The 22,145-nt window shown below is 49.0% G+C and overlaps 2 protein-coding genes across 5 annotated transcripts in view; both read right to left on the bottom strand.

Moving 5' to 3' along the window:
* Positions 1 to 1,612: 1,612 nt before the first annotated feature.
* Positions 1,613 to 7,807, bottom strand: LOC111860782 (uncharacterized). 3 transcript variants are annotated; one of them, XM_023844785.2, is made up of 3 exons: positions 6,617 to 6,933; positions 3,924 to 4,826; positions 1,613 to 3,016 (listed from the first exon to the last, which is right to left on the bottom strand). In XM_023844785.2, the coding sequence occupies exons 1-3, from the start codon at positions 6,656 to 6,658 to the stop codon at positions 3,005 to 3,007; spliced, it is 957 nt and encodes a 318-aa protein (XP_023700553.1). In that variant the 5' UTR covers positions 6,659 to 6,933; the 3' UTR covers positions 1,613 to 3,004. The 3 variants fall into 3 exon arrangements, with proteins under 3 accessions (XP_023700553.1, XP_072562742.1, XP_072562741.1); XM_072706641.1 differs by lacking the exons at positions 1,613 to 3,016; positions 6,617 to 6,933 and adding an exon at positions 7,591 to 7,807 and having other exon boundaries at positions 3,209 to 4,826; XM_072706640.1 differs by lacking the exon at positions 1,613 to 3,016 and having other exon boundaries at positions 3,210 to 4,826; positions 6,617 to 6,934.
* A 4,099-nt stretch (positions 7,808 to 11,906) lies between these two features.
* Positions 11,907 to 22,145, bottom strand: part of gucy2d (guanylate cyclase 2D, retinal) — a 23,427-nt gene continuing 13,188 nt past the window's right edge. For both annotated transcript variants that reach the window (XM_072706820.1, XM_072706821.1), the window contains 17 exons: positions 21,791 to 22,092; positions 21,208 to 21,580; positions 20,732 to 20,816; positions 20,411 to 20,519; positions 19,660 to 19,779; positions 19,053 to 19,136; positions 18,318 to 18,494; positions 17,807 to 17,963; positions 17,532 to 17,681; positions 16,642 to 16,790; positions 16,024 to 16,187; positions 15,325 to 15,517; positions 14,856 to 15,030; positions 14,312 to 14,410; positions 13,259 to 13,353; positions 13,055 to 13,140; positions 11,907 to 12,911 (listed from right to left, as the gene is read on the bottom strand). In XM_072706820.1, the coding sequence (XP_072562921.1) occupies positions 12,827 to 12,911; positions 13,055 to 13,140; positions 13,259 to 13,353; positions 14,312 to 14,410; positions 14,856 to 15,030; positions 15,325 to 15,517; positions 16,024 to 16,187; positions 16,642 to 16,790; positions 17,532 to 17,681; positions 17,807 to 17,963; positions 18,318 to 18,494; positions 19,053 to 19,136; positions 19,660 to 19,779; positions 20,411 to 20,519; positions 20,732 to 20,816; positions 21,208 to 21,580; positions 21,791 to 22,092 (2,603 nt within the window). In that variant the 3' untranslated portion in view covers positions 11,907 to 12,826. The remainder of the gene's footprint in view (positions 12,912 to 13,054; positions 13,141 to 13,258; positions 13,354 to 14,311; positions 14,411 to 14,855; positions 15,031 to 15,324; positions 15,518 to 16,023; positions 16,188 to 16,641; positions 16,791 to 17,531; positions 17,682 to 17,806; positions 17,964 to 18,317; positions 18,495 to 19,052; positions 19,137 to 19,659; positions 19,780 to 20,410; positions 20,520 to 20,731; positions 20,817 to 21,207; positions 21,581 to 21,790; positions 22,093 to 22,145) is intronic.

Genomic DNA, 22,145 nt, shown 5'->3' with positions numbered 1-22,145 from the left:
TATTTAATTAGATATAAAATATATGTTCATTGCATATATCGTAAAAATATTACTGTCTTTTTTTATGAAGAACAAGAGATTATTTCCTCTTCCTGCTTGGACCAAATTTATAATTTTATCGCTGAATACAACGACATGACATCTTACGTGCATAGGCCTGTATACCACTTCAGTTCGGTTTTATATGTTTGCCTTTAAACGCATTCATCATTAACAGACAGGGTTCAGTCATAGCCCCTGCACTGGATGCTTTGAGATGGTATCTGAATATAGTGCCAGGTCAATTTTTAAGGGTCTTTTCCCATTTTTTGTTCACATAAAGTGATAGATCTGGATTCCTGCTGTTAGATGTGACTTTTCTTGACACTACATCCCTGGAAGGTCTGAAAATTTGCTGTTCCCTAGGTAACACATCTCTGCTTGCCCACTGAGGCCACCAGCCTGAATCTCACACACATACACGCACCATTAGGACAGTGCTTCAGCCAGACATAACAGAATGAGCGCAAACACTCTACTTAGTATCTGTCACCAATGCGGCAGGTAGGGGGCACTAGTGAGGGCAAGATGAATGGGGTTAGGAGGCCAGCAACAGATTTCTGGTGCAGAGGAGGACTGAACTCACTACTGCTCGTACTCCCGAGAGCGGTTCCATCGTTTTCAAATGAGAATCTGCAGGAAAAACTCCAAGCAGGCTGTCTACTGGCCAAAACCCAGTGTGGTACCCAGGGGGGACAGTGGCCAGCCACTGACCTCATGCAAAAAAAAAAAAAAACGAAGACATCAGTCAGTGGGTCAGTGGTGATCGACATCATGCTCCTTATTACTGACCACCAAAGACCTGGGTGCCAACCCAACCAACAGTAGTGGGCTTGAGACGCAGAGACCCACAACTCTGAGCATGATAAGCTGCCAGGAGATGGATGGATGGAGATGTGGGAGGCGGCCCTGGCACTGAGGAGCCCTTGTCATGTTACTTTAGTGGGAGCTGCAGTCTCATTGGCCCAGAGCTGAATGGTGACACCAGAGCTAGTGGCTTCTCGCTAACTGCCATCAGTCTTGCTAACCGTAACCCAGCAACCCCCCCACCACTGCGTATCGTGTGACATCCAGAGACAGGCGTGTGTATGCGAAAGCCGGGGTGTCATGGAGTAGGGGGTAGGTCACCTATCTGCAGGTGGGGGAATGGGAGGAGACTCTGGGAAGAATCTACTGACCTCAGATGAGAAGGAGGGCGGACGGAATGAGGGGAAGACATCATCGCTGAGAAGTAATCTGGACAGAAGCGGCGGCCTGTTTGTTGAGGCGAAGGTCTGGTTTCATTTTCAGTATCTGAACGTAAACGGCATGTAAATGAGGACAAACCCGCCCACATTCCTCGTGTCCCGTCTCATTCTCGCACGTCTCACTCTCCTCCTCGTCTTTCCACTATGTCTCTGGCGCCATACATGTGTTTATCTGAACCGAAGACACTCCCAGTGTAGAACTGGTTCGTAATTCCTGTTCGTAATTCCGTATTCAGTCCATAAGGGGAAAATCGTCAATAATTCATACGGCCACTTTGCTGTCGTCTTGCATCACATGTAAACAGTAACATTTTCTGAGCAATGTATATTTTTGTGAAACATTTTATTGTGGGGCAGTATGGTGTCCTCAAACTTCCAGGGTTGTTGGTTCGAATCCCATTCTGGGATTCCGTCCAGGATAAACCCCAGGGCCCCCTCTACCCCGACCAGGATAAGTTATTGGAAGATGGACGGATGCTTCCTTGTCACTTTATTCACTTTGCAAAGCGAACGAGGCAACGTTTCTACCGCGGTAATATAGCGAATTACATCAATTTAATTGACAGACATAAGGCCACGGAAACCAGAGTGTAAAAGTCTCTTGCATCTGCTAAGGTCTATATTTTATTCTGCTTATATGACTTGTAATATCTTAACTTTCCTTACATTTCCTTTAACGTTAATGTTTTTACAGACTGAAAACTCCACGTTTTGTCATGTCCCTGTGTGTTGCTGTGTGAAGTCCACAGGAATCCTCTGACTGATGCTGAGGTTACCCTCTGCGGCTTCCAGGACACCTTTCCAAGGTCACGCGTGTGGAGCTGTGGCACGTGAAAGCAGTCCTTTAATGCACACTTACAGAAAACGCTTTAAACACAAAACAAAACAAAAAAAAAAATCTACAAGGATTTTAAAGTTAGTCTAGACCTAACAGCAAAAAATCACTGAGTTACCGTTATAAAAAATATATAAAGCATAAAAAGATTAGATAGCAAAACCTATAGCCTATTATATATATAAATTTTCCCTAAATTAAGTGTCTTTCTAGTGTAACAGAAGTTGGGGTTATAGAGGCACCTAAAGCTAGATATTGTGCTCAGAGATGGAGGAAATTTCCCACATCTACTGATGACCTGGACTCTACCAAAATGGGCAGGAGATGCCAGAGACGAAAAGGCCGGTCTGCAGCAGAGGCATGCCAGTGAGGCTCCGTCCATCTCGCTGGGTTGTGCGTGACCACTGTATGCCAGTGAGGCTCCGTCCATCTCGCTGGGTTGTGCGTGACCACTGTATGCCAGTGAGGCTCCGTCCATCTCGTTGGGTTGTGTCTCGCCAGGAAGGTGCACTGAGGACCACGCTGTGAGACCAGGACCATCTCCAGGCATTAATATGCTCCCCAGTCTCTTCATCTCCTGCTCCCAAGTCAAAGGCTGCTTGCTCCATTTCTGCATCCTCACTGCAACTCTGTTCGATGTGAAGTCATAGGATTTCCCCCTCTGTGATTAATGCAGTTCGTCTGCCGTATCTATCGATGTAATACAGCATGCCCCCCCACCCACTCCCATCCACAGCGTGACTCCTGCAGTTCGCCGGCCAATCGCCCGCCTCAGGGACGACTCCTCGCTGGCACAAGCAAACCGTGGGCCAATCACAGGCCTCGACAGGTGAGGCTGGGGGGAAGCGGGGTGGGGGGGGGGGTATCTCTGGTGTCTGGGCCATCAGTGCAGTTTCTGAGAAGGAATGACATCAAAAACAATGATTGTCCACTAATTAACCTTAAGCACCAATAAACTATAAAAAAATTACTATACATTTAATATTTTATATCTATATATATATATATGCTACATGTACAGTTCATTTATTGAAATATTTCTCAGAAAATATTCTATATATATATATATATATATATATATATATATATATATATATATATATATTCCCACATATATATTCCTATGTCCTGTTTTGAATAGTAGCCAATTACTAATAGGCTATGTATGTACATATATGTGTATGTATGTTACTCCTTGCTACAGAGGCAGCCGCTAAATTTCGTACTTGTGTGATGTCACTTGCACAATGACAAATACAAATCCTTCCTCCTGCAGGTGCCTCCATATGTGCCCTGTGTACATAATCATCGGTATTTCGTTATTGTGGCTATAATGGCATTTCTCCTCGATCTGTTCGCCCTGTGGCTTCCTGCCCAGAATATCTCCATTCAAATTCGTAACCCTCGTCCGTCCGGTTGATTCGCAAGGTCCACCATGGGAGACACAGCTTGTTACATCCACCTGGCACTTAAAGATGGACCTCACCTGCTACTGGCTCAACTGGGGGCCTACTGGTGACCCCCCGACTGCCGGCCGCGGGACGCTGTCATGACTGAGATGTTGGCGCTTACGGCTGACAGACTACGGTACGACACGTTCCCCCTCAATCGGCTATTTCTGATTCTCTGCCCCGAACGATCACGGCTCCCTTCAGAAACACAAGCCAAACCGGCACCTTCCAAACTGAGACACCAGTATCAGTGCCTCCATTCTGAAGCTATGGGAAATCCCATTCCTGAAAAGGAGCTGGAGCGTGCGGCGAAGATGCACCGAAATACGTTCATGGATGATGCCAGCACACCTTGTCTCGGTGTTGCCTCTGATGGACCTTCAGCTCCTCTGGATCAGCGAACATCTTCTGGCAAAATGGACAGACGCACTCAGGGACCGTCGCCCACGCCAGCTCATCTGGGTGGGGGCCCCTCTCTGACTGTGCCGCACCCTGCATTCTGCTGGACCCTGGACCTAAACAGCGGCTGTCAGCCCCCGATTCCTGGTTCTCTTCAGCCACGGTTCTGCTAGAACCCAAGCAAGGAGGTCTCGGTTTGAGATCTAAAGATCCGGCGGGAAGCTCCGCCCCCTCCTTCTGGGTGCACCGCCTATCTGAGCCCGACAGTGGCCGGGCTTTGGGTGGGTCAACCTGACGCTGGTGGGGAGGTGAAACTTCAGAGACCCCCGGTTCTCGGACGGGGCAGCTGGTCCGTGTGTTGGATTTGGCCTGCCCATCCCAGTCTCGCTTCACCGCACCAGAACCTGCTCTGGTACGGCCATCGTGTCCCTGGGGCTGGGCCAGCTCAGAGCTCCAAGTCTTCAGGGGTGGCACAGAGAGCTGCTGGATGCAGTGGTGAAGTGAGGGGTAGTCCACGTACTTGAAGTTGGGTACACCATCCTTGGCGGCCACAGGGGCGGCGCCGGTGGGCCTCCGTGGCGGGGGGCACCGTGCCAGCCAGCTGTCCAGGGGGGGGACGGCAAGCTGCCGGATGCACTGGTGCAGGGAGGGGAAATCCACATACCGAAACCGGGGCACCTTGCAGGGAGCACTAGTGAGCTCTTCCCTTTTCACTTTGATGGGCCGATCCGTCTCTGTCACACCGGCCTGCTCGACAGGCCTGGCGTCCGAGTCGGGCCCGGTCTCACACCCAGGTCTTCCGGCCTCTTCTGTGGCAAACCTCCACCTCTCCATGGTCCTCTGACCTCCTGGTTCCTACACATGCACAGAGACAAACCAGAACCCTCAGAACCCATCCTGTCTGTGAGGCCACGGGTCGGTAAATCTAATTCGATCACAAATCTCAGACGTTTCTCTGAACGGGGGAGCCCGATGAGAGGAAATGAAATGAGAGAAAAGCCCTGAAATCGAGGACGAGCCTTTAGTTCCACTGCCAAATGACACAGTTTCTGCATCAATAATAAGGGAGAGGCAGCTACCAATTCAGTGGCCCTGCAGGGCTGCGAATTATACCAAAGACAGAAACTCCAGGTATTCCGTGTAACCGAACGGCGTGGTCACTCTCCCCGCCGAATGCCGGTTTATACTGGGATAAATATTCCCTTCACTGTGAGGCACAAACTCCAACCATGACAGCAGAAGGACAGGATGGCCCCATCTTAACACCTCATTTGGCTGGGCTCTCCGAGGCAACGCACGCTGAGAGACTGAATTATCCGCCTCCCCGGGGATAAGCCCCCGCCAGACCCCGACGTCCTGTAACTACGGATAGCGGATTGTGCCGTCGCGGCCAGGCTGGCTCCGCCCACACTGGTGGTTTCTGCAATGGGGGGGGTGGAAACGGAGACCCGTCAGAGGGGCTGTCTGCTCCTGGGGCCTGCTGAAGTCGATATAAATAGCTCTGCAGGTATGAAGGAAGCTAGAAAGTAGGTCAGAGCCAGGGGCCCAAAACAAAATATCCATCACGCTGCGCTGTCCGTCGGCTCGCGACATGCTAACCAGCGCGAGCAAAGGAGGCCCGGCTGAAACACACGCCTACGTCTCCCCGCCCCTCCTGCGCACTCTAAAGTTTCGCACGCAAGCAGACGCAAATTTACACAGCCCATGAAGCAGCCGTTCGGACACACCCATAATCGCCAAGCTACTCTGCTGAGTTGTTAAATAATCAGCAAGACAAATAAATCCTAAGCCGGGTGTGAAAGGGCTTTGCTGATCATTACTAAAATGTGCAAGAAATCATGTATATGTCTTGTATTGCTGTACAAGACCATCAGTCCTGCGTCACAGTCACTGCTGGAGTTCCTGGGATTGCCCCCTTATCAAGAACATGGATCATTAAAATAAAACTTGCAGTGTTTTAATATGATTAAGCAAGCGGGGGGAAAACACAAACGCGTCCCTTTACTTTTTTTCCTGGGGACACTGCACTCCCCCCCCCCCCCCCCCAACATACATCCCTGACACAGAGAGAAAGCGGAGAATGCGCTGGAGCCGCGCCGAGCCCCGACGACGGCCAGGGAACGGCGTGTTCTACATTTGCTCGCCGTGTTTGCGCGCAGGAATTGGGTCACCATGCTGGCCTACATTCCGCCGGGTTTGTTGTCTTCGGCTCCCCCCCCCGTCATTATTTGGGCTGGCCCCGCCCGCGTCGCCTCAACTGCGACAGCAACTGGTCCTCCTAACGGCGATAGTTGTAGCGCACAAGAACAAATCCAAAGACTGTTACCACGCGCAATAAACCCTTTAAAAACCTTCTTTCATTGGCATCGTCCTGTAATATTGTATTTAAAACGCCCGAGACAGGCGGCGAACAAATACATTGTTTCCAGGAAATTGTTACAATTCATTTCATAATCACCTTTTACGTCTGACTTAAATTCTTTAAACAACCAAATAATGATGCAACAACCCTGAATTGTGAACTTCTGTATAATTAAGATTGTACGCATTATTTACAAAACACCTGTTTTAAACTACTTTTATTGTTACAATAGGCATAATTTGAAAATGGATAATAATTATAATTGCGGCCCATTCGGGATTACCTCAGTGTTATCGATGTCCGTTGGATTCTGTGGGACGCGCATTAACTCTTGTTTCCGATGGTGTAGTATTGTGCATTATCTGCAATAAAAATTAATCTAGCTTCTCCCGAAATTCGTTCCCATGCTTGAAAATTGTTCTAGTGCACTTTATATCGGTCAGACTTTCGGGGAGATGCAGTGCGATTGCTGGGCAAATAACTGCTGCTTGGTAGATTTATAACCTGTCAAAGCCGCATTTATTCCGAAAGTGTAAACACCACTTTGGTGCGGACAGGCGTCCAACGCTCCTAATATGATTTTGGTACTGATCGTGCTCCTTAGACGCGCAACCATTGGCCAAGCTCCTTACCTTGGCTTACTGACGTCATAGCATACACCAATAGAATCTCCCAGCGGCGCACTAATGTCCAATAGAAATCGACGGTGGGAGGTGCCTTCTTGTCCTACTTCTAAGCCAATTGCATTTGCGTGAGATCCAGCGTGTTGCCGCCTCGGCTGCTGTAAATTGTAAGCGTGCGGTTCAGTTTGTACATGAGGATTCAAGTACAGCGGGATGGTTTATAGGTGTCAGCTTCACAAATGACGTCTGAGTCTCGCCTGGTTTCGGTTTTCGGCGCAGCTGTCTTTCCATTGAGGGCGACCAAAGTGAATCATCGTTATTTAAAAATGCATACCACATACCTTAAAATATGTTTGATACATATCTATAATCTCTTCAGGAAAAACGTAGTTCAATTAACTGCGCCTATGTGCCTGCATAATTACTTTACGCATACAATGTACATTGCAAAGTTTACCGTAAAAACGTGATGGAAATGAAATCGGTTTAAAAAATAAATAATAAATCACCATAAAACCCACACACTGGTAATACGGTACTGATGACCTTACAAGAACCCAACCCTGATATGGTCAACTGAGGTGCTATGTTTCCACTCTTTACAAGAACCGGCGGTAAATTCACACACACTTACATGATCTCAGACATGTATGGACGGCAAAGTTCTCTCAGACAAAGGGGTTTTGGTGTCTTTTTCGTGATAAACAAAAAATGGGGTCAAGGTCCCTTTAAGTCCAGCAAACTGAGACAAAGGAAAACAAACTGGAAACCCTCAGAGCAACATCACAGAGCTGCCCCGTTATCCCCATGGTGGCGGCTTCCTCTGCCCTTTCCGAACGTCCTCCATCCCGGTCTCCGAAGCGAACGAGCTCACCTCGTAACAAGAAGCTCGTCCCAACGAGGGCCACCTGGGTTTTATTAACTGGGTTACGTGTAGAGACCCCACCGGTGATCAATCACCGCAGCATGGCAAGAAGTCGCCCAGCCGCAGACCTGTTCTGTCGCGCTACCTCCAGCTGAGTTCTGCGGTCCGGCCCGCTCGAACATTCAAGCATGAAATGTTTTATAACCGCCGTTTATGCAGTAAGAGTTTTCCTTCACCGGGGATTCGACCCCAGGCTCACTTAAACATTTTCCCATGGTTCCTAAATGAAACCACGCAGGGTCAATGGCAGAAAGATGTTGTGGTGCTTAAACTGCACGTTTATTTAATGTCATAATTTCTTTCTTCCATACCGATCAGAACGGGATCACGTCGACTTGTAAGCACAAAGGTGTCCTTCCTGTCTTCATCCCGGCAGAAAAATACTTTATTAATTATAAAACCACGCAATATTCTATAAAATCACAACAATAAACCATCAAATAATTAAAAACAAACAACAAATGTGCATTAAAATAACTATATGGCCATTAGAACACTTAAGATGTCACCTTAAATGCAAGTCATTCAAAGATTAAAACCTTTAAAAGAGGAACATCACACTATCAGGAGAACAATTTGTGTGCCAAATTGGCCATGGAGCCAACCAGTTTGCCAGGGGTCGTAGGCAGACAACAGTGACAGGAATATCAAGAACCATCGCGGAGTGCGAATTTCCCATGATGCGAACACAGCCAGAGGGCGTAAAAACCTACGACTATTAAGGTATTTTCTCAGATGTTTCTGGTGCTCATCAATTTCTGTTGTAAATTCCAAGGCAAAGGATATACTATGTACAGTTTGCTGAAGCATGCTTGTTCACCACAGATAAGAACCACAGTGTAAAACCTGCTATATCCTCTCGGTAAATACATATGCAAACAGAGAGCAACATTTAAATGGGGTTAGATCTTAGCTCGTTCTGTGTGCTGTAGGTTTCGCCATGGACTGAGTCTTATCACAGGTGAGACCACTGGGCTGGTTTGTGTTTACCTCACCCGCTCTGTGTTTCCTGCTCTAGGGTACGCGAGCAGAAAGTAACCACAATGCCCGGGAGCATGCCAGTCACAAAGGCCGCGAGTACTGCTGCTCTACTTCTGGGGGATTCCGGTTCAAACACACGCAACCGGATCCGCTGCGGTGGCGGCACAAGTCGCGAGGCACTAGAATTACTATATACGTAAAAATACCGAACCACAGACCACCATGTCGATAAACACTAAAATTCAAGCTTGGCAGCCGTGATCCCTCAGGGCAGAACGCGGGTAAGGGACCCCTCGCTGTAAACACGGGAGTAGCCACGATATTGTCGAACACTGCCCCCCTGTGGCCTTATTTAGGTGTGCAGTAACGTAGGGCGTTGCCTCTATGCTGGTAATACTAGGTGAGGTGAACTGGGCTGTGGCTGAGCAACGTCTGCCCTCCAGCGAGGATAGGGGACATTGAAGCTGCTTCCTCAAACTTAACCAATGCCACGAAACCAGTCTCCCACCTAGATCTGGGCTATCTTCTTAGTATCCGAGAAAACATTGTTTTTTTTACTGTAGAGGCCAGGTAATCCTAATCGTTTTGAGCCGTACTTTCCAAAAGTGTCGCATTGGATTATTACCTGATTTGCATATAAGAAACGTGATCACCTGACACACTCTGCAGGGGAAGAATTTATTTCAGTCGAACGTTCTAGTGCTGAGGGGTGAAGATCCTTTATATGGAATGGGATGGTTTGTTTCTCTATGAAATGGTTCTCAGTGAATAAATCATTAAGGGTTTAAAAGGAGCAAGTAGAAGCTTCACGATTGTTTTTGTTCATTGTATTAAAATAGACAAACCCTCCTTCTTCCCTGGATTATCAGAAACAAGTGGACGCCCCTGAATGAAGGAATTGTAACAAAAACGTTCAACATTTACTTGGGATGTGCCTGGTTTCCAGTAAACAGCTGGTGTGTGACTTCAGACTTAATATTATAGCTGAGATGGAACATTTGATGAGCGAAGGGCCGCAGTCGGAGTCTGTCAGAGTGTTGCTATTGGCTGAGATGAGGAGGCAGGAACAGCGTGGCCAATGAAATAGCAGGGATGGCCCAGAATACTGATTGACGGGAACAGGCTGGAACGGAGCCAGGTTGTCATGGTTACATTACCATTTCCCAGTGCCAATGGGATCTGAAAATGCACATGAACCGCCGCACGGGCTGAAGCCATGGATGACTCTGCTGAAGTCGTCCGTATCAGGGGGGAATCTGCCAGTATCTAAGACCTGCTAGCTCAGCCATGATGCCGCGGGGTTAAATGCGAATGGAGTGTTGTTACCTTGTTAGTATGTGCCAACACAGCAGGTCGTTTAGTCAACAGATGACATCTCGGCAAAAAAAAGAGAAAAAAATGTGTATTTGCTATCTTGGTGTTTCTCAATAATGTTAAATAAGCGGATGCAGGTGCTTTGTTCTGCCAAGAGGGGGAGCCACAGCTCCATAATTGCCATAAACGGGTGATTTCAGTTTAGACCATTGGAACAAGCCAGCTGGTTAATTCCCGGTTGATTTCCTAAGATACAATGTTTCAATTCCTTTTCCTATTCAAGCTCTTCTGACTCATTGTGTGCTCTGGGTTTGCTGTTATCTCTGTTCTTACATGATCCTAGCAGGGTCATTGAATGGATGGTGCATTTGGCACCTTTAATTGCACATGTGAGGATTCATCACTTTTCAGACATCAAGTGGCTCTGAGTCTTGATGCAGTGAAACTGAAACATCTGGTTTTAGACCATAATAATTTATTAGTGTGGTATAGGGCTTCCTTTTGCAGCCGATTCAGTATCAGTTCATCTTGGGAATGACAGATACAAGTCCTGCATGTGACCAGAGGGATTTTGAGCCGTTCCTCTTACAGAACAGTGGCCTGGTCACTACGTGATGCTGGTGGAGGAAAACGTTTCCGGACTCGTTCCTCCAAAACATCCCAAAGTGGCTCGATAATATTCAGATCTGGTGACAGTGCAGGTCATGGGAGATGTTCAGCTTCATTTTCATCAAACCACTCTGTCCCCAGTCCTGCTGTGTGTACTGCTGCAGTATCATCCAGATACATGGCACCACCTTCAGGTTGCAGTGTTTGAACCATTGGGTGAACCTGGTCCTCCTGAATGGTTCAGTAGCCCTTCACAGTGATGCGACCATCTAGAATAAGTCCTGGGTCTGAGGAATGCCACGATATTTCAGCCCAAACCATCACTGATCCACCGCCGTGCTGCACTCTGGGTACACAGCAGTCTGGGTGGTAAAACCTCTTTGGAGCTTCTCCACACCATAACTCTCCTAGATGTGGGACAGACAGTGAAGATGGACTCATCAGAGAACAATACATGTGTCACATTGCCCACAGCCCAATATTTGTGCTGCTGGGACCATTGAAACCGACATTTGACATTGGTATGAGTGACCAAAGGTTTGGCTATAGCAGCCTGACCAAGAATATTGACCCTGCGGAGCTCCTGACGAGCAGTTTTGATGGAAACAGGAGAGTTGGTGTGTGCATTTAATTCTGCAGTGAGTTGGGTAGCTGCTGTGGTTTTATGTTTTTTGGATACGATCCAGGTTGGTGCCCGGACCTCCCTGTCAGACAGCTTCCAATGCGTCCACAGTTACTCCTGTTGGATGTGGTCCGTCCCTCGTGGTGGTGTGCCGACATCACCCTGGGTACCGTGGCTCTCACCACAAAGACCTGCTGTCCAGGTCACAGACGCACCAACAATTTGTCCTCTGACATGTCTATCATTGTGTTGTGTGCATTGCAACATTTTATGTACAGCTGTGCTATTGCTCCGCCAATTCAACACATACAGTATATAGCCATGAAACCTCAAACACTATTCACCAGTTTCAGTTGCATTGTCCAGCCCCTGTACATTCACACAATAAGATTATTCAGAATTCATTTTGCCAGCAATTAAATGATCACTTCCTATACAATGTGTTTGTTTGGTCTGTGAGAGACTAATGCAGTCTGGCAATCCCCAGAAAAAGATTGACTCACTAGAACACAATTTATTTGCACAAGCACAAAAATATTCTACATGTTGTAAATGCGTAGTCATTTGAAATACATTGGTGTTTTACATTTCTACAAAATAGAAACTGTATATTTTCAGATCACAGTACTTTAGTTACATTTTAGCGCCCGGACACCAGTGTATCTGCAGCAATGCATGTATCATTTGAAGATGAATTCCACGTTCAAGTGTAAATAAAAGTAAAGCTTATAACACAACATGCATTATAAATTCAGACATACGTACATTCCGGATCTGATTAAAAATGAATAATGATTTCTCACATTCACACACCACTTGGTCTATGGACTATTTCTTGAAACAAGGGGAAATATTCGTACAATTAAACTGAACACAAAGTAGATGCATCTGTCCCATACAGTGCCATTAAATGTTTCTAATCAGTTACAAATGGGTTATTCTGAATGGGATCCATTTCACTCTCGTGGACCGGGCCCTGCAACTCAGATTAGAGCCATAAGCTGACTGCATTCTGCAGCTGCCGCAGTCGCACTTGGCATACCTTCATCTTCAACGTGATTGGCAGTGCGATAAAAAAAAGGCAAAGCATTGACAGAAACAGGAATCACTGGTACATCTGCCTAACTTGTAGGTGGCTTTGGACATAATGTGCCAGAGTAGACAGGGATGGATGTGGCTGGGTCCTGTTCCGGGTTCCTGATGCTTTGGCGTGTTTCCTGGGGCTGAGCTGCTGCACTGGTATAACTTGGTGGTGGGAGAGTGACCCACGCCATCTTAACACCCCCCAGTGTCGCCCTCCATGCCTCACGGCACACGAAGACACCCTGGTCCATATAGACGCCTGAGAAAACAGGGAGAGGTCAACCCACCAAGGACCGAATCATTCGGAGACCCCTTGATGCCTTTTATCTATAGCTGTCACTTCATCGTTTTCTGCCGGTCGAGGAATCTCTGCCGTCGGTCTGCAGGAATCTCATCCAGGCTGATGCCGTGATTACTGGCTCTGGAAGGACGAAAACCGGGAGAGGTGTCACGCACTGACGGGTGATGCAGCTCATCCATGCCTCCAACGGCACATCCTGTGCATCTAAACGAAAAAGGGATGCAGCTGGCTAGGCGGAAACAGTTGGTCAAGCAGATTCTTACCCTGGGGTTAGGTCTGGTGGTACAGGCAGTGGTTTATTGAAGCCGGCTCTGCCAACCAGCCAGTAGGTGTCTTCTATTCCTTTCCCCTGAAGCGAATGAGAAACAGAGAAGGATTGAGGAAGAGTGGCATTGTTGCGGGAACAGATCGCCTGCCGCGTGGGCCAACAACGACGCGCCCTGGGTGTGAGCCGCAGATCGCTCTACCTTCAGCTCTGTCTTGCCTCTGATCTCCAGCCTGTATCCGAGTTGTAGACTGTGCAGGATCTCCACCGTAGTTTGGTTCACATGGATTCTGTAGGCTGCAGAACAGTGACAAGCATCTCTTTATTTTTTATATTCTTTGTCACGTGAATTACCACAGAAGTCACTGTCCTTGAAATGTCCTTATAGACTTGAAAACAAACTTGCAAAATATTTGTAAAGACTTTACAGTCACCGATTCTCACAATTCTCCACTTTTACAAGCCCCAAACCATAGGGAACGATCCACCGTTCAGTTGTAACCTCTGGCTGTGTACTTTAAGCACGTACATAATTTCATCTCGTTCTCAGGCATGGGGTGACTCTGTCCTTCGTGACACATGTGCACTTGGTAATTAGGTGGAGGCAGGACACGCTGATGAATAGTGAATTTGGCCACTAATTCCGCTGATAACCTAAAAGGATTGCTGCTCACTTCTGAAACCCTACTGAGCTCGTCAGGCAACGAAAACACACACACACACACATTCTGAAATTACCATAAAAAGACAGACAGTCATGATGCTGAAATCAGCACTGAATATGTCTGCTTCCAGTGCACTGGAACACTGCAGTTTGGTGCTTCAGCCCAGCTAAAGCTGCCTTGTTAGCTTAAGACTCGTACCGCTGACATCCGACACAGAGCTGCTCTTATATAATACGCCACTCATACATGTTGTAGAGCTGACTGCTAATGCGCTCTTAGATTGATTTTTTTAGTGGTTTAAATATAGAGACGGGTCTACGTAAAAAAAACGTAATGCGAACGTATCGCGTTATATAAGAGGTAAATTATTTATACTGGGAAAGGGGTCGCCTCCGATCCCAGCAGACCAAACGTCCCGCCTCATTCCTGGAAACACAAGTTTCCATGGCAAAGTGTTGGGGAAAAAAATGTCGACCAACATCCAAGGTACATAGAGACAGGGAGATGAGGTCAACAAGGGTCAAAGGGTCACCGTCGTAGGCATTGGGTACAAACGATGCCGTGGGTTTGTTATTGCAGGAAATACTCACGTAGGCCTGTGGACTCCATGCGAGAGGCCGTGTTGACGGTGTCCCCAAAGAGGCAGTAACGGGGCATGGTGAGACCGACCACCCCCGCCACAACCGAACCTGGAGCAGAGGCAGGCAGGCCGGGTCAGCGGCGGACCGGGCGGCGGGAGCCGAGCAGACGGGCACAGCTGTACGCGGGGCACACGCCCCTCAAAACCCTTCATGAACTTCTGGGCACCCTTCATGGCGCATTTCGTATTAGCTGTGGTATGAATCTCTTTTACTGGTGGCATAAGGAAAATTACTAAAGATGCCCTGATTGGTTGATGGTTTGAATACAGGCACTGTTAGCAAATCATGATTGTGGGTGACGAGAATGGAGGTTTTGTCCGGCCCACTAGGATGACATCACCAACAACCTTCCGACCACCGGTACAGTATCATATTCCAATTGGGTGCATTTTGAATTATGAATTGTTGTTCTCTACAGTAAATCATCATTTTTCTGAAACCTGGCCATTATAGGTGAAGGGCTTTGGGGGGTGGGGTGTTAGGGGGGGCTCACCCGAATGCAGGCCGATGCGGATCTTGACCTTGACGTTGGGCATGTGCCTCATCTTAAAGGCGCCGATGCAGTGCAGGATGTCCAGCGACATGTTGGACACCTCGGCCGCGTGCTGGCTCCCGTTGCGGTTCGGGACCCCCGACGCCACCATATAGGCATCGCCGATGGTCTCTACCTGCAGGGGGGGGGGAAGGGGAAGTGAGCAGGGGGGGTGTTGGTGTACACTAAACACAGAGATGGACACACATGCCTGTCTGCAAACGTACTCAAGAGGTGTGGGAAGACAAACTCTAGCGAAAACACATCCTACTATTATAACACACATGTACTGCACTTATATAATTAGCAAAAAACACATCTGACGCAGAAATAAAGTCACGCAAAGTGTCCAGTTGTACAAAGAAGACCATTCCTGTGCTCACAGAGTGGGAGACGGACACACACACAGCCAGGTCGGCATGCGGGTCACCTTGTAGACGTCGTGCTGCCCGATGATGGCGTCGAAGAGTGTGTAGAGGTCATTGAGCAGGTCCACCACCTCGATGGGCTCGCTGAGCGCCGAGATGGTAGTGAAGCCCACGATGTCGCTGAAGTAGAGCGTCACCTCCTTGAAGTACTCTGGCTTCACGGGCTTCCCCGTCTTCAGAGCCAGGGCCACCGACCTGAAAGGGACACGCAACGTCGGGCCTGTGCAAGGACATGCTTACCGTGATGCAGCAGCCAAGGAGGGAGGCCTGAAAGCCGAGAATTCTGGGTAGCAGAAGGAATTCTGGGTAGTAGAATACTGCGTAGAACACATAGGGTGTTTCTCAACGCAAAGACCGTACTTGTGGTCTTGGCAAGACCGGTCAAGCTAACTTGCCTCTTAGGAACACTTGGAACGCAGTGAATCATGGGATTGGTCTCGTTTGGTGAAGATGCAACCTATGTATCCTTGATATTTGGGGGGGGGGGCAAAAACAACATCCGGGGATTTTTACCGTCCTCTGTACTCGTGTTCTTGAGTATTGGACCTGGTCTTCGACAATCAAAAGATGATGTAAAATGGGTACGCGGGAACACAAGTACGGTCAAGAGAAACACCCGTAATTCTGGTTGTTAAACAAAACTGTTGATTTAACAGGGAATTGCAGGTAGTGTCGAGCACAGAACTCTGGGTGGAAGTCACCTGGGCAGCATCTGTGCCACGAGGTTTTCAGTCTTCGTCCGCTCCACCTCCAGCTCCTCGGTCCTCTCCCGGATGAGGTCCTCCAGGTTGGATGAGTACTGCTCCAGCATCCGCAGCATGGAGTCTATGATGTTTGTCTTCTTTCCTTTGTTTATACTCTTAAACTGTGCAGGGCGGGGGGGTTAATAATGTGTGACCCAATGGTGCCATAAATAAAATGCAAACTATGGATGGATTTGATTAGCTGAATCTAGATAAACTTTATCTTGTGCATACAGCAGCGAGGTACATGGGGCATGGACAACCATACATTTAGGGGAAAACAAAGCGCAAGGACGGTACACACAGTACAAACAAACATAGTGCAAACAAACATAGTACAAACAAACATAATGCAAACAAACATAGTGCAAACAAACATAGTGCAAACAAATTATACAGTACACTGCTGCACTGGTATAACTTGGTGGTGGGAAAGTGACCCACGCCATCTGCACCATTTTGAAAATGGTGAGGATAAGGTTAATGATGGTAATAATAATTATTTACATTATTATTAATGATGATCTGGGCAGAGAGCGGCCCCTGGGAGTGGCCCTGCACCTGCACGCTCCCCACCTCAATGAAGACCTCCTCGAAGGTGGGCCTGCGCTCCGGCTCCTCGCTCCAGCTCTTCTTCATGATCTGGATGCACTCGAGCGGCGCCTCATCCATGGACACGGCAGGCCGGCACAGCGGCGGCGGCGACCGCACCTTCTCGATGATCTCTGCGGCGGCCGGGATGCGGAACACGGGATGCGGAACACGGGATGCGGAACACAGGATGCGGAACACGGATGCGGAACACAGGATGCGGAACACGGCTCACTTATTGGGCCATGATAAAACACCACCCTGTTTTTTTCACCCACTCCCACCCGCGAATTTTCGTTTTATAGGGTGCTTCGGGAAAATGCATTCGTATTCATGAGCGCTTCCTGATTGGCCAGTAAATGCCTTAGTCAGAGTTCCCCCATCAATTAGATAGCTTCTCCATGAATATTAATGAGTTTCCCCAAACTACCCTGTAAAATTAAAATTTCCCGCCACCCCCCCCGCCCACAGCCCACCCCACTGCACTCCAGTTGCAACCTCCTGACAGAATTCAGTGCAGCTATCACTAACCATGCCCGTGGTTTCCTATAACAAATGTAGGGTGGCCGTATTTTGGTTTTCGAAACAGAGGAATGTAAAGAGATGCACCGACGTGATGCAAATATGCACATAGTAAGTATTCTAACTGTGGAACGCAAATGCCAGCATGAAACAAAACAAAATTCCACACATTTCAGGCAATTTTTTGTACCCAAAAAATATAACAAGTCAGGGAAAAAAGAACAAGGAAAAGGTGCATTGTCACCCTAATGAAGGGCCCTAGGAGTTTGGACTTCCTCTCTCGAAGATGCCTCTCCCCCTGCTGTCACCCAACCCCTATTTCCCACGCCCCCCCCTATCTGCCCCTCTCTCACCCTTGACGGGAACGTCTAGCATGCAGAAGGGCGAGTTTCGGGAGATGACCTCCTGCATGATGATGGCGAAGCTGTAGATGTCCCCCTTGTAAGTGCCTTTCTTCTCCAGCGCTGGGTTCCTCAGGAGCTCAGGGGCCGTCCACAGCAGCTCTGCGTGTGTGGGGGTGGGGGGATGGGCCGCACACATGCTATGCTAAATGCTAATGAACATTAGTGGAGCGGGTGAGGCAGACTCTCGGTGTTGGGGTCCACAGCGGGTTCAGACGTTCTCTCACCCTCAGGCCGACTCTCCGGCGTCACCAGCCCCTGAGCACGGGTGATTTCGTTGAAGCCGTACTCCCCCACCTTCAGCACGAAGCGGCCGTCCACCACACAGTTGCGGGACTTGAGACGACCGTGAACGATGTTGCGATGGTGGAGGTACTTCATCCCCTGTTTGTGGGGAGGAGTCATGGAACCCAAACGTCAAAAGGACACAGAGTTGGGGAGAAAATAAATGTGGATTATGGGAGGGATTTGCTTGATTGATTAAGGATCTGGGAGGGGTGAGGACAGCAGGAAGCTATGTAACCAATCAGCATCCAGCAGATGTATGACAATGGAGAGAAGAGAGCTGTGGATTGTTTGATTGGTCGATTTCCTCCCTCATAACTCTCCAAGAACAATGTGCCTACAGCTTACTGCTGGCTTGTGATTTGCTGTTGTCCCCTGAGGTACTTAACATCCAAAGGACATGACAGCGTAACCCCTGTGTGCTGGGATGAGACTGTCTGCCCCCGATCTCACCCTGATAAGGTCGGTGAGCAGGGATGACTTGAACATCCAGTCCAACCGCATGTCCTCGTTATTGAGGAGGTCCTCCAGGCTGCCGCGGGTGCAGTGCTCCATCACCACGCCGAAGACGCCGCCGTCGAAGAACAGCCCCAGCAGGAGATTGAGGTTCTCGTGACGCATGTCCCTTAGCTGGAAGGGGGGGGGGATGTTGGGAAGGATGAATATGTAAGGAGGAATAGAAAGGACGATTGTGGGCAGGTAGATACGGAGGGCAAACAGCAGGACATGAATATGGGGGATTATCCTGGTCTATTAATAGAACATTATGTTTAATTTAGCAGACCTTTTATCCAAAATGACATTTGAGAAGGCAGGGTCAGGCCCTGGAGCTATTGGGGGTTAAAGGTCTTGCTTAGGGGCCCAGTGGCGAACTCACTCTGCCGACCCTGGGATTAGAACCAATAGCCTTCCGATTACAGAATCCCATGCCACTTAGCCACACCCTACTCCCAGATGCTGCTGTGTTTCAGGCCGCAGACCGTTTGCACCTTAGACAAACAAGATCACCGCCACTCTACAGAGACTGACGGTGTCACCTGACTGTACTGTCAGGAGCTAAAACCTTCCAGGTCCGGGTTCATGTACAGTGTACATGTGTGTATGCTGAGGATTTCAGCAGCCTTTGGTGTACAGCTACAGCATGGTTAGGTGACGTTCTCCCCCTGCGTCTCCAGATCCTTCACCCACCTTGATGAACACAGCCTGTGTGCTCTCCTTAACCTCCACCACGGAGTCTCCATTTGGGAACTTCTTCAGCCAGACCCAGTCTCCCTGAAGAACATGGGGCCACGTCACGCGTGCTACACACGTGTGGCATGTACGGTGTAGCAGGGCACCTCAGCTGGTCTTTGATACGTTAGTCAGCCGTTAGTTTAAAAACACTTAGACTGTGGCTTTTGGGGACTGGGGGTTCTCACTGTATTGTAAGCATGTGACCTCAGTGGTGACCTTTGTGATGTCACACAAAGTTTGTTAGGATGGCCAGGGACAGAGAGAATCAGGCAGCACAAGTACAACGGCAGTGGCATACAGAAAGGCTTCTCTGAATGTAGGTTTAATCTACTCTTGAAGCAATTGTATAACAAACAGTAGCTAAAACTCTAGTTTTCAGGTTTGCTTCCCTAAAGTTGTACTTCCAGCGCCAGTGGATGTGAACAGTGTCTTTCAGGCACATGCCTAATATAATAAATAGCAATTTTCCAGTCCTACAGCCCCAGGTGTCAGTGATGTAATAAGCATTGGCCAATGGGAGGTGCGTGTGGGAGGGGCCTGCAGAGAGCCACGTTCCAGCCACCTCCAAGATGCCGATGTTGGAGGTCTCGGGCGTGCTGGCGATGTAGCTGCGGCCCGACACGGAGTGCTGCGGCGTCCTCACGTCCAGCGTGCTCCGGGCCGCCGTGTCCTCGTTCAGCTTCTGCAGGCCAGTCAGAGAGCAGGAGGTGGCTTGTTATCCAGCTCACTTTGAGTACTTAGACACTCCTGACATCAACCCAAATCAGGGGTGCAACAGGAGATTGGGGCCTCATGCATGGGCGTAAATTATGGGATGGATGGGAGGGGGGGGGGTTGTAAATCAAAACTGGTTAATACAACCCCCCCACCCCCTAATAATCATGGTTTCCCTAGATGGGTGGAGACCTCAACCCCCCCTCCCCCAATGATCAAACCAAAGTTATGCCCTTGGTCCAACGAAAGCGTACCATATTAGGCCAGAGGTAGAAAGTTCATGTCCAGAAACCACAAATCCAGACCAAGATTTTATTTTAACCAACCAGTTAAGTACTCTACAAATGTGGTGCTTTATACTCAAATGGTTGGTTGAAACAAAATCTTGGTCTGGATTTGTACTTTCTCGACATGAACCTTCCACCTCTGTATAGGACCCCCAACACAGACCAATCCAGCTATGTTCCAAATTTCTCTTGGGCCCTGTCACTCAGGAGCCCTTAGAATCGTCATAATTTTGCCCCCTTTGTGGTGCCTCTAACCCAAACCCTGCACGTCCAGTCCCACACACACCCTGCTTCACATAGTCACATACAGACCTTTTTGCTGACGTGCGTGTTAATGAAGACCAGATCGTCCAAAGTCAGGATTAATTTGGTGGGAGCTCCTCCGCCACCTGCAAGCCCGACTCCGAGCTGTACCACCTTCCTGGGAGCGACCGCATGACCGACAGCCAGCAGGTAGAGTCGAGAACAGAGAATGAAGCAGCCAGTGACAAGCGGGGCCGCCTGAAGCTGGACGTGATGTGCAAAGGTGGAGGGACGTGATGTGCAAAGGTGGAGGGACGTGATGTGCAAAGGTGGAGGGACGTGACTGGTTAGCTAACCGAAAGTGACCATGAAGTTCAGAACGTGCCTTACCGGACGAAGAAAGCAAAGGCTGTTCCAGCCCCCAACAGGAAAGAGAACAGGATGAACAAAACGAAGACAGTGATTCCATCGATTCCTGGTGAAGTAGAGAAGGAGAGCTGTAGAAGTTCATTCGCTGGGCATTCACTGGAAGCTGAGCCTAGCTGCACTTATGCCAGTGCGGCTCCATGACAGTTGTATGCTCATGATGTATTATCAGCCTCGCCTACACATCATATTGGACAAAGGTGACTGTTAAAATAATAAACTGAAATGGAAATTTAATAGAATTTAACTTTGTTTAGTAGAAGCTGGCACATAAAGACCTTGTAATCAGCCTGGGCTGGTTTGGTCATCTTGGTGTGGTCCTTTTATTAATCGCACTGAAATGTTTAACTTAAATTATTGTGTGGTTTTAAATATTTCTGCATTAGTTGCTTGAATTCTAAAAACACGCCCCCTCCCGGTCCCTCGCACGCCAGCCTCACCTCCACCACACGCAATGTAGGGACTGAACCAGCAGTGGGCGTCACTGCTGGGAGTCCTGCCAGCGAAGTGGATGGGTCGGCCCAGGTATTTGAGGCCGCCGAATTTGCCGTGCGTGTGGGCGGCGTCCAGGGCGTGCGTGGCCGCTAACGAGGTGCCCTCGCCATCGGTGTCCAGGACCACATAGTGGGCCAGCATTCCCTCGCCCTCAGCCCCGGCGAACAGCGGCTGGTTGAAGCCTGGGATTTCGAAACCACCCGGACTCTGGGCCAGCAGCTCCCCGGATACCCAGCGGCCCGCCGCCATCCGGGTCTGCTCCACGGACATGGCCAGGAAGTACAGCATGCTGTAGATGGTTCCAAAGAAAGGAGATACCTGTCGACCCCAAGGACAGGGGTTGGGGTGGGTAAGGTGGGAGCAGAACGTGGAGATAAGGAGTACAGACCTTGGCAGAACATCAAAGTAGGTTTGGGTGGCAGTGAGGCTCCGTTAGCGTGCTAAAGCATGAGAGGTACTGTCGCTAACACATTCATCATGCCAGTGAGGTTGAGACACTGAGCTCCACAGGAGGGTTCACTGTTTTACCTCTTGTGGCGCCAAGCTGCTCCGGATCTCCATGCTCTCCTGGGCGTCCCCGAAAGCCTCGTAGAAGTTGCGGTCCCCAGAGTCCATGGTCACGGTAAGCACAGCGTCGTAAGCCTGCCGTAGCTTGCTGTCGTTAGCCAAGGCCGGATAAGATACGTCTTTGTAGGGCAGGGCATAGAGCAGCGTGTCATAAGGGATGAAGATGTAGCCTCGGTCCACCATCCGCATGTCCAGGGCCGTGGTGAGGAGGGCGTGCTGAGTGTCTGCACCAATTAGCACGGAGTGCATGCACATGATGACCACTAGGGGGAGACAGAGAGATTTATTGTGGAGCGTGGGTCCCTGCTGTTGGGTC

Source organism: Paramormyrops kingsleyae, chromosome 24, assembly GCF_048594095.1.
Source record: "Paramormyrops kingsleyae isolate MSU_618 chromosome 24, PKINGS_0.4, whole genome shotgun sequence".
Taxonomy (NCBI): Eukaryota; Metazoa; Chordata; class Actinopteri; order Osteoglossiformes; family Mormyridae; genus Paramormyrops; species Paramormyrops kingsleyae.
Note: the sequence above shows the minus strand (reverse complement) of the source record. Positions and strands in the feature narration are given on the sequence as shown.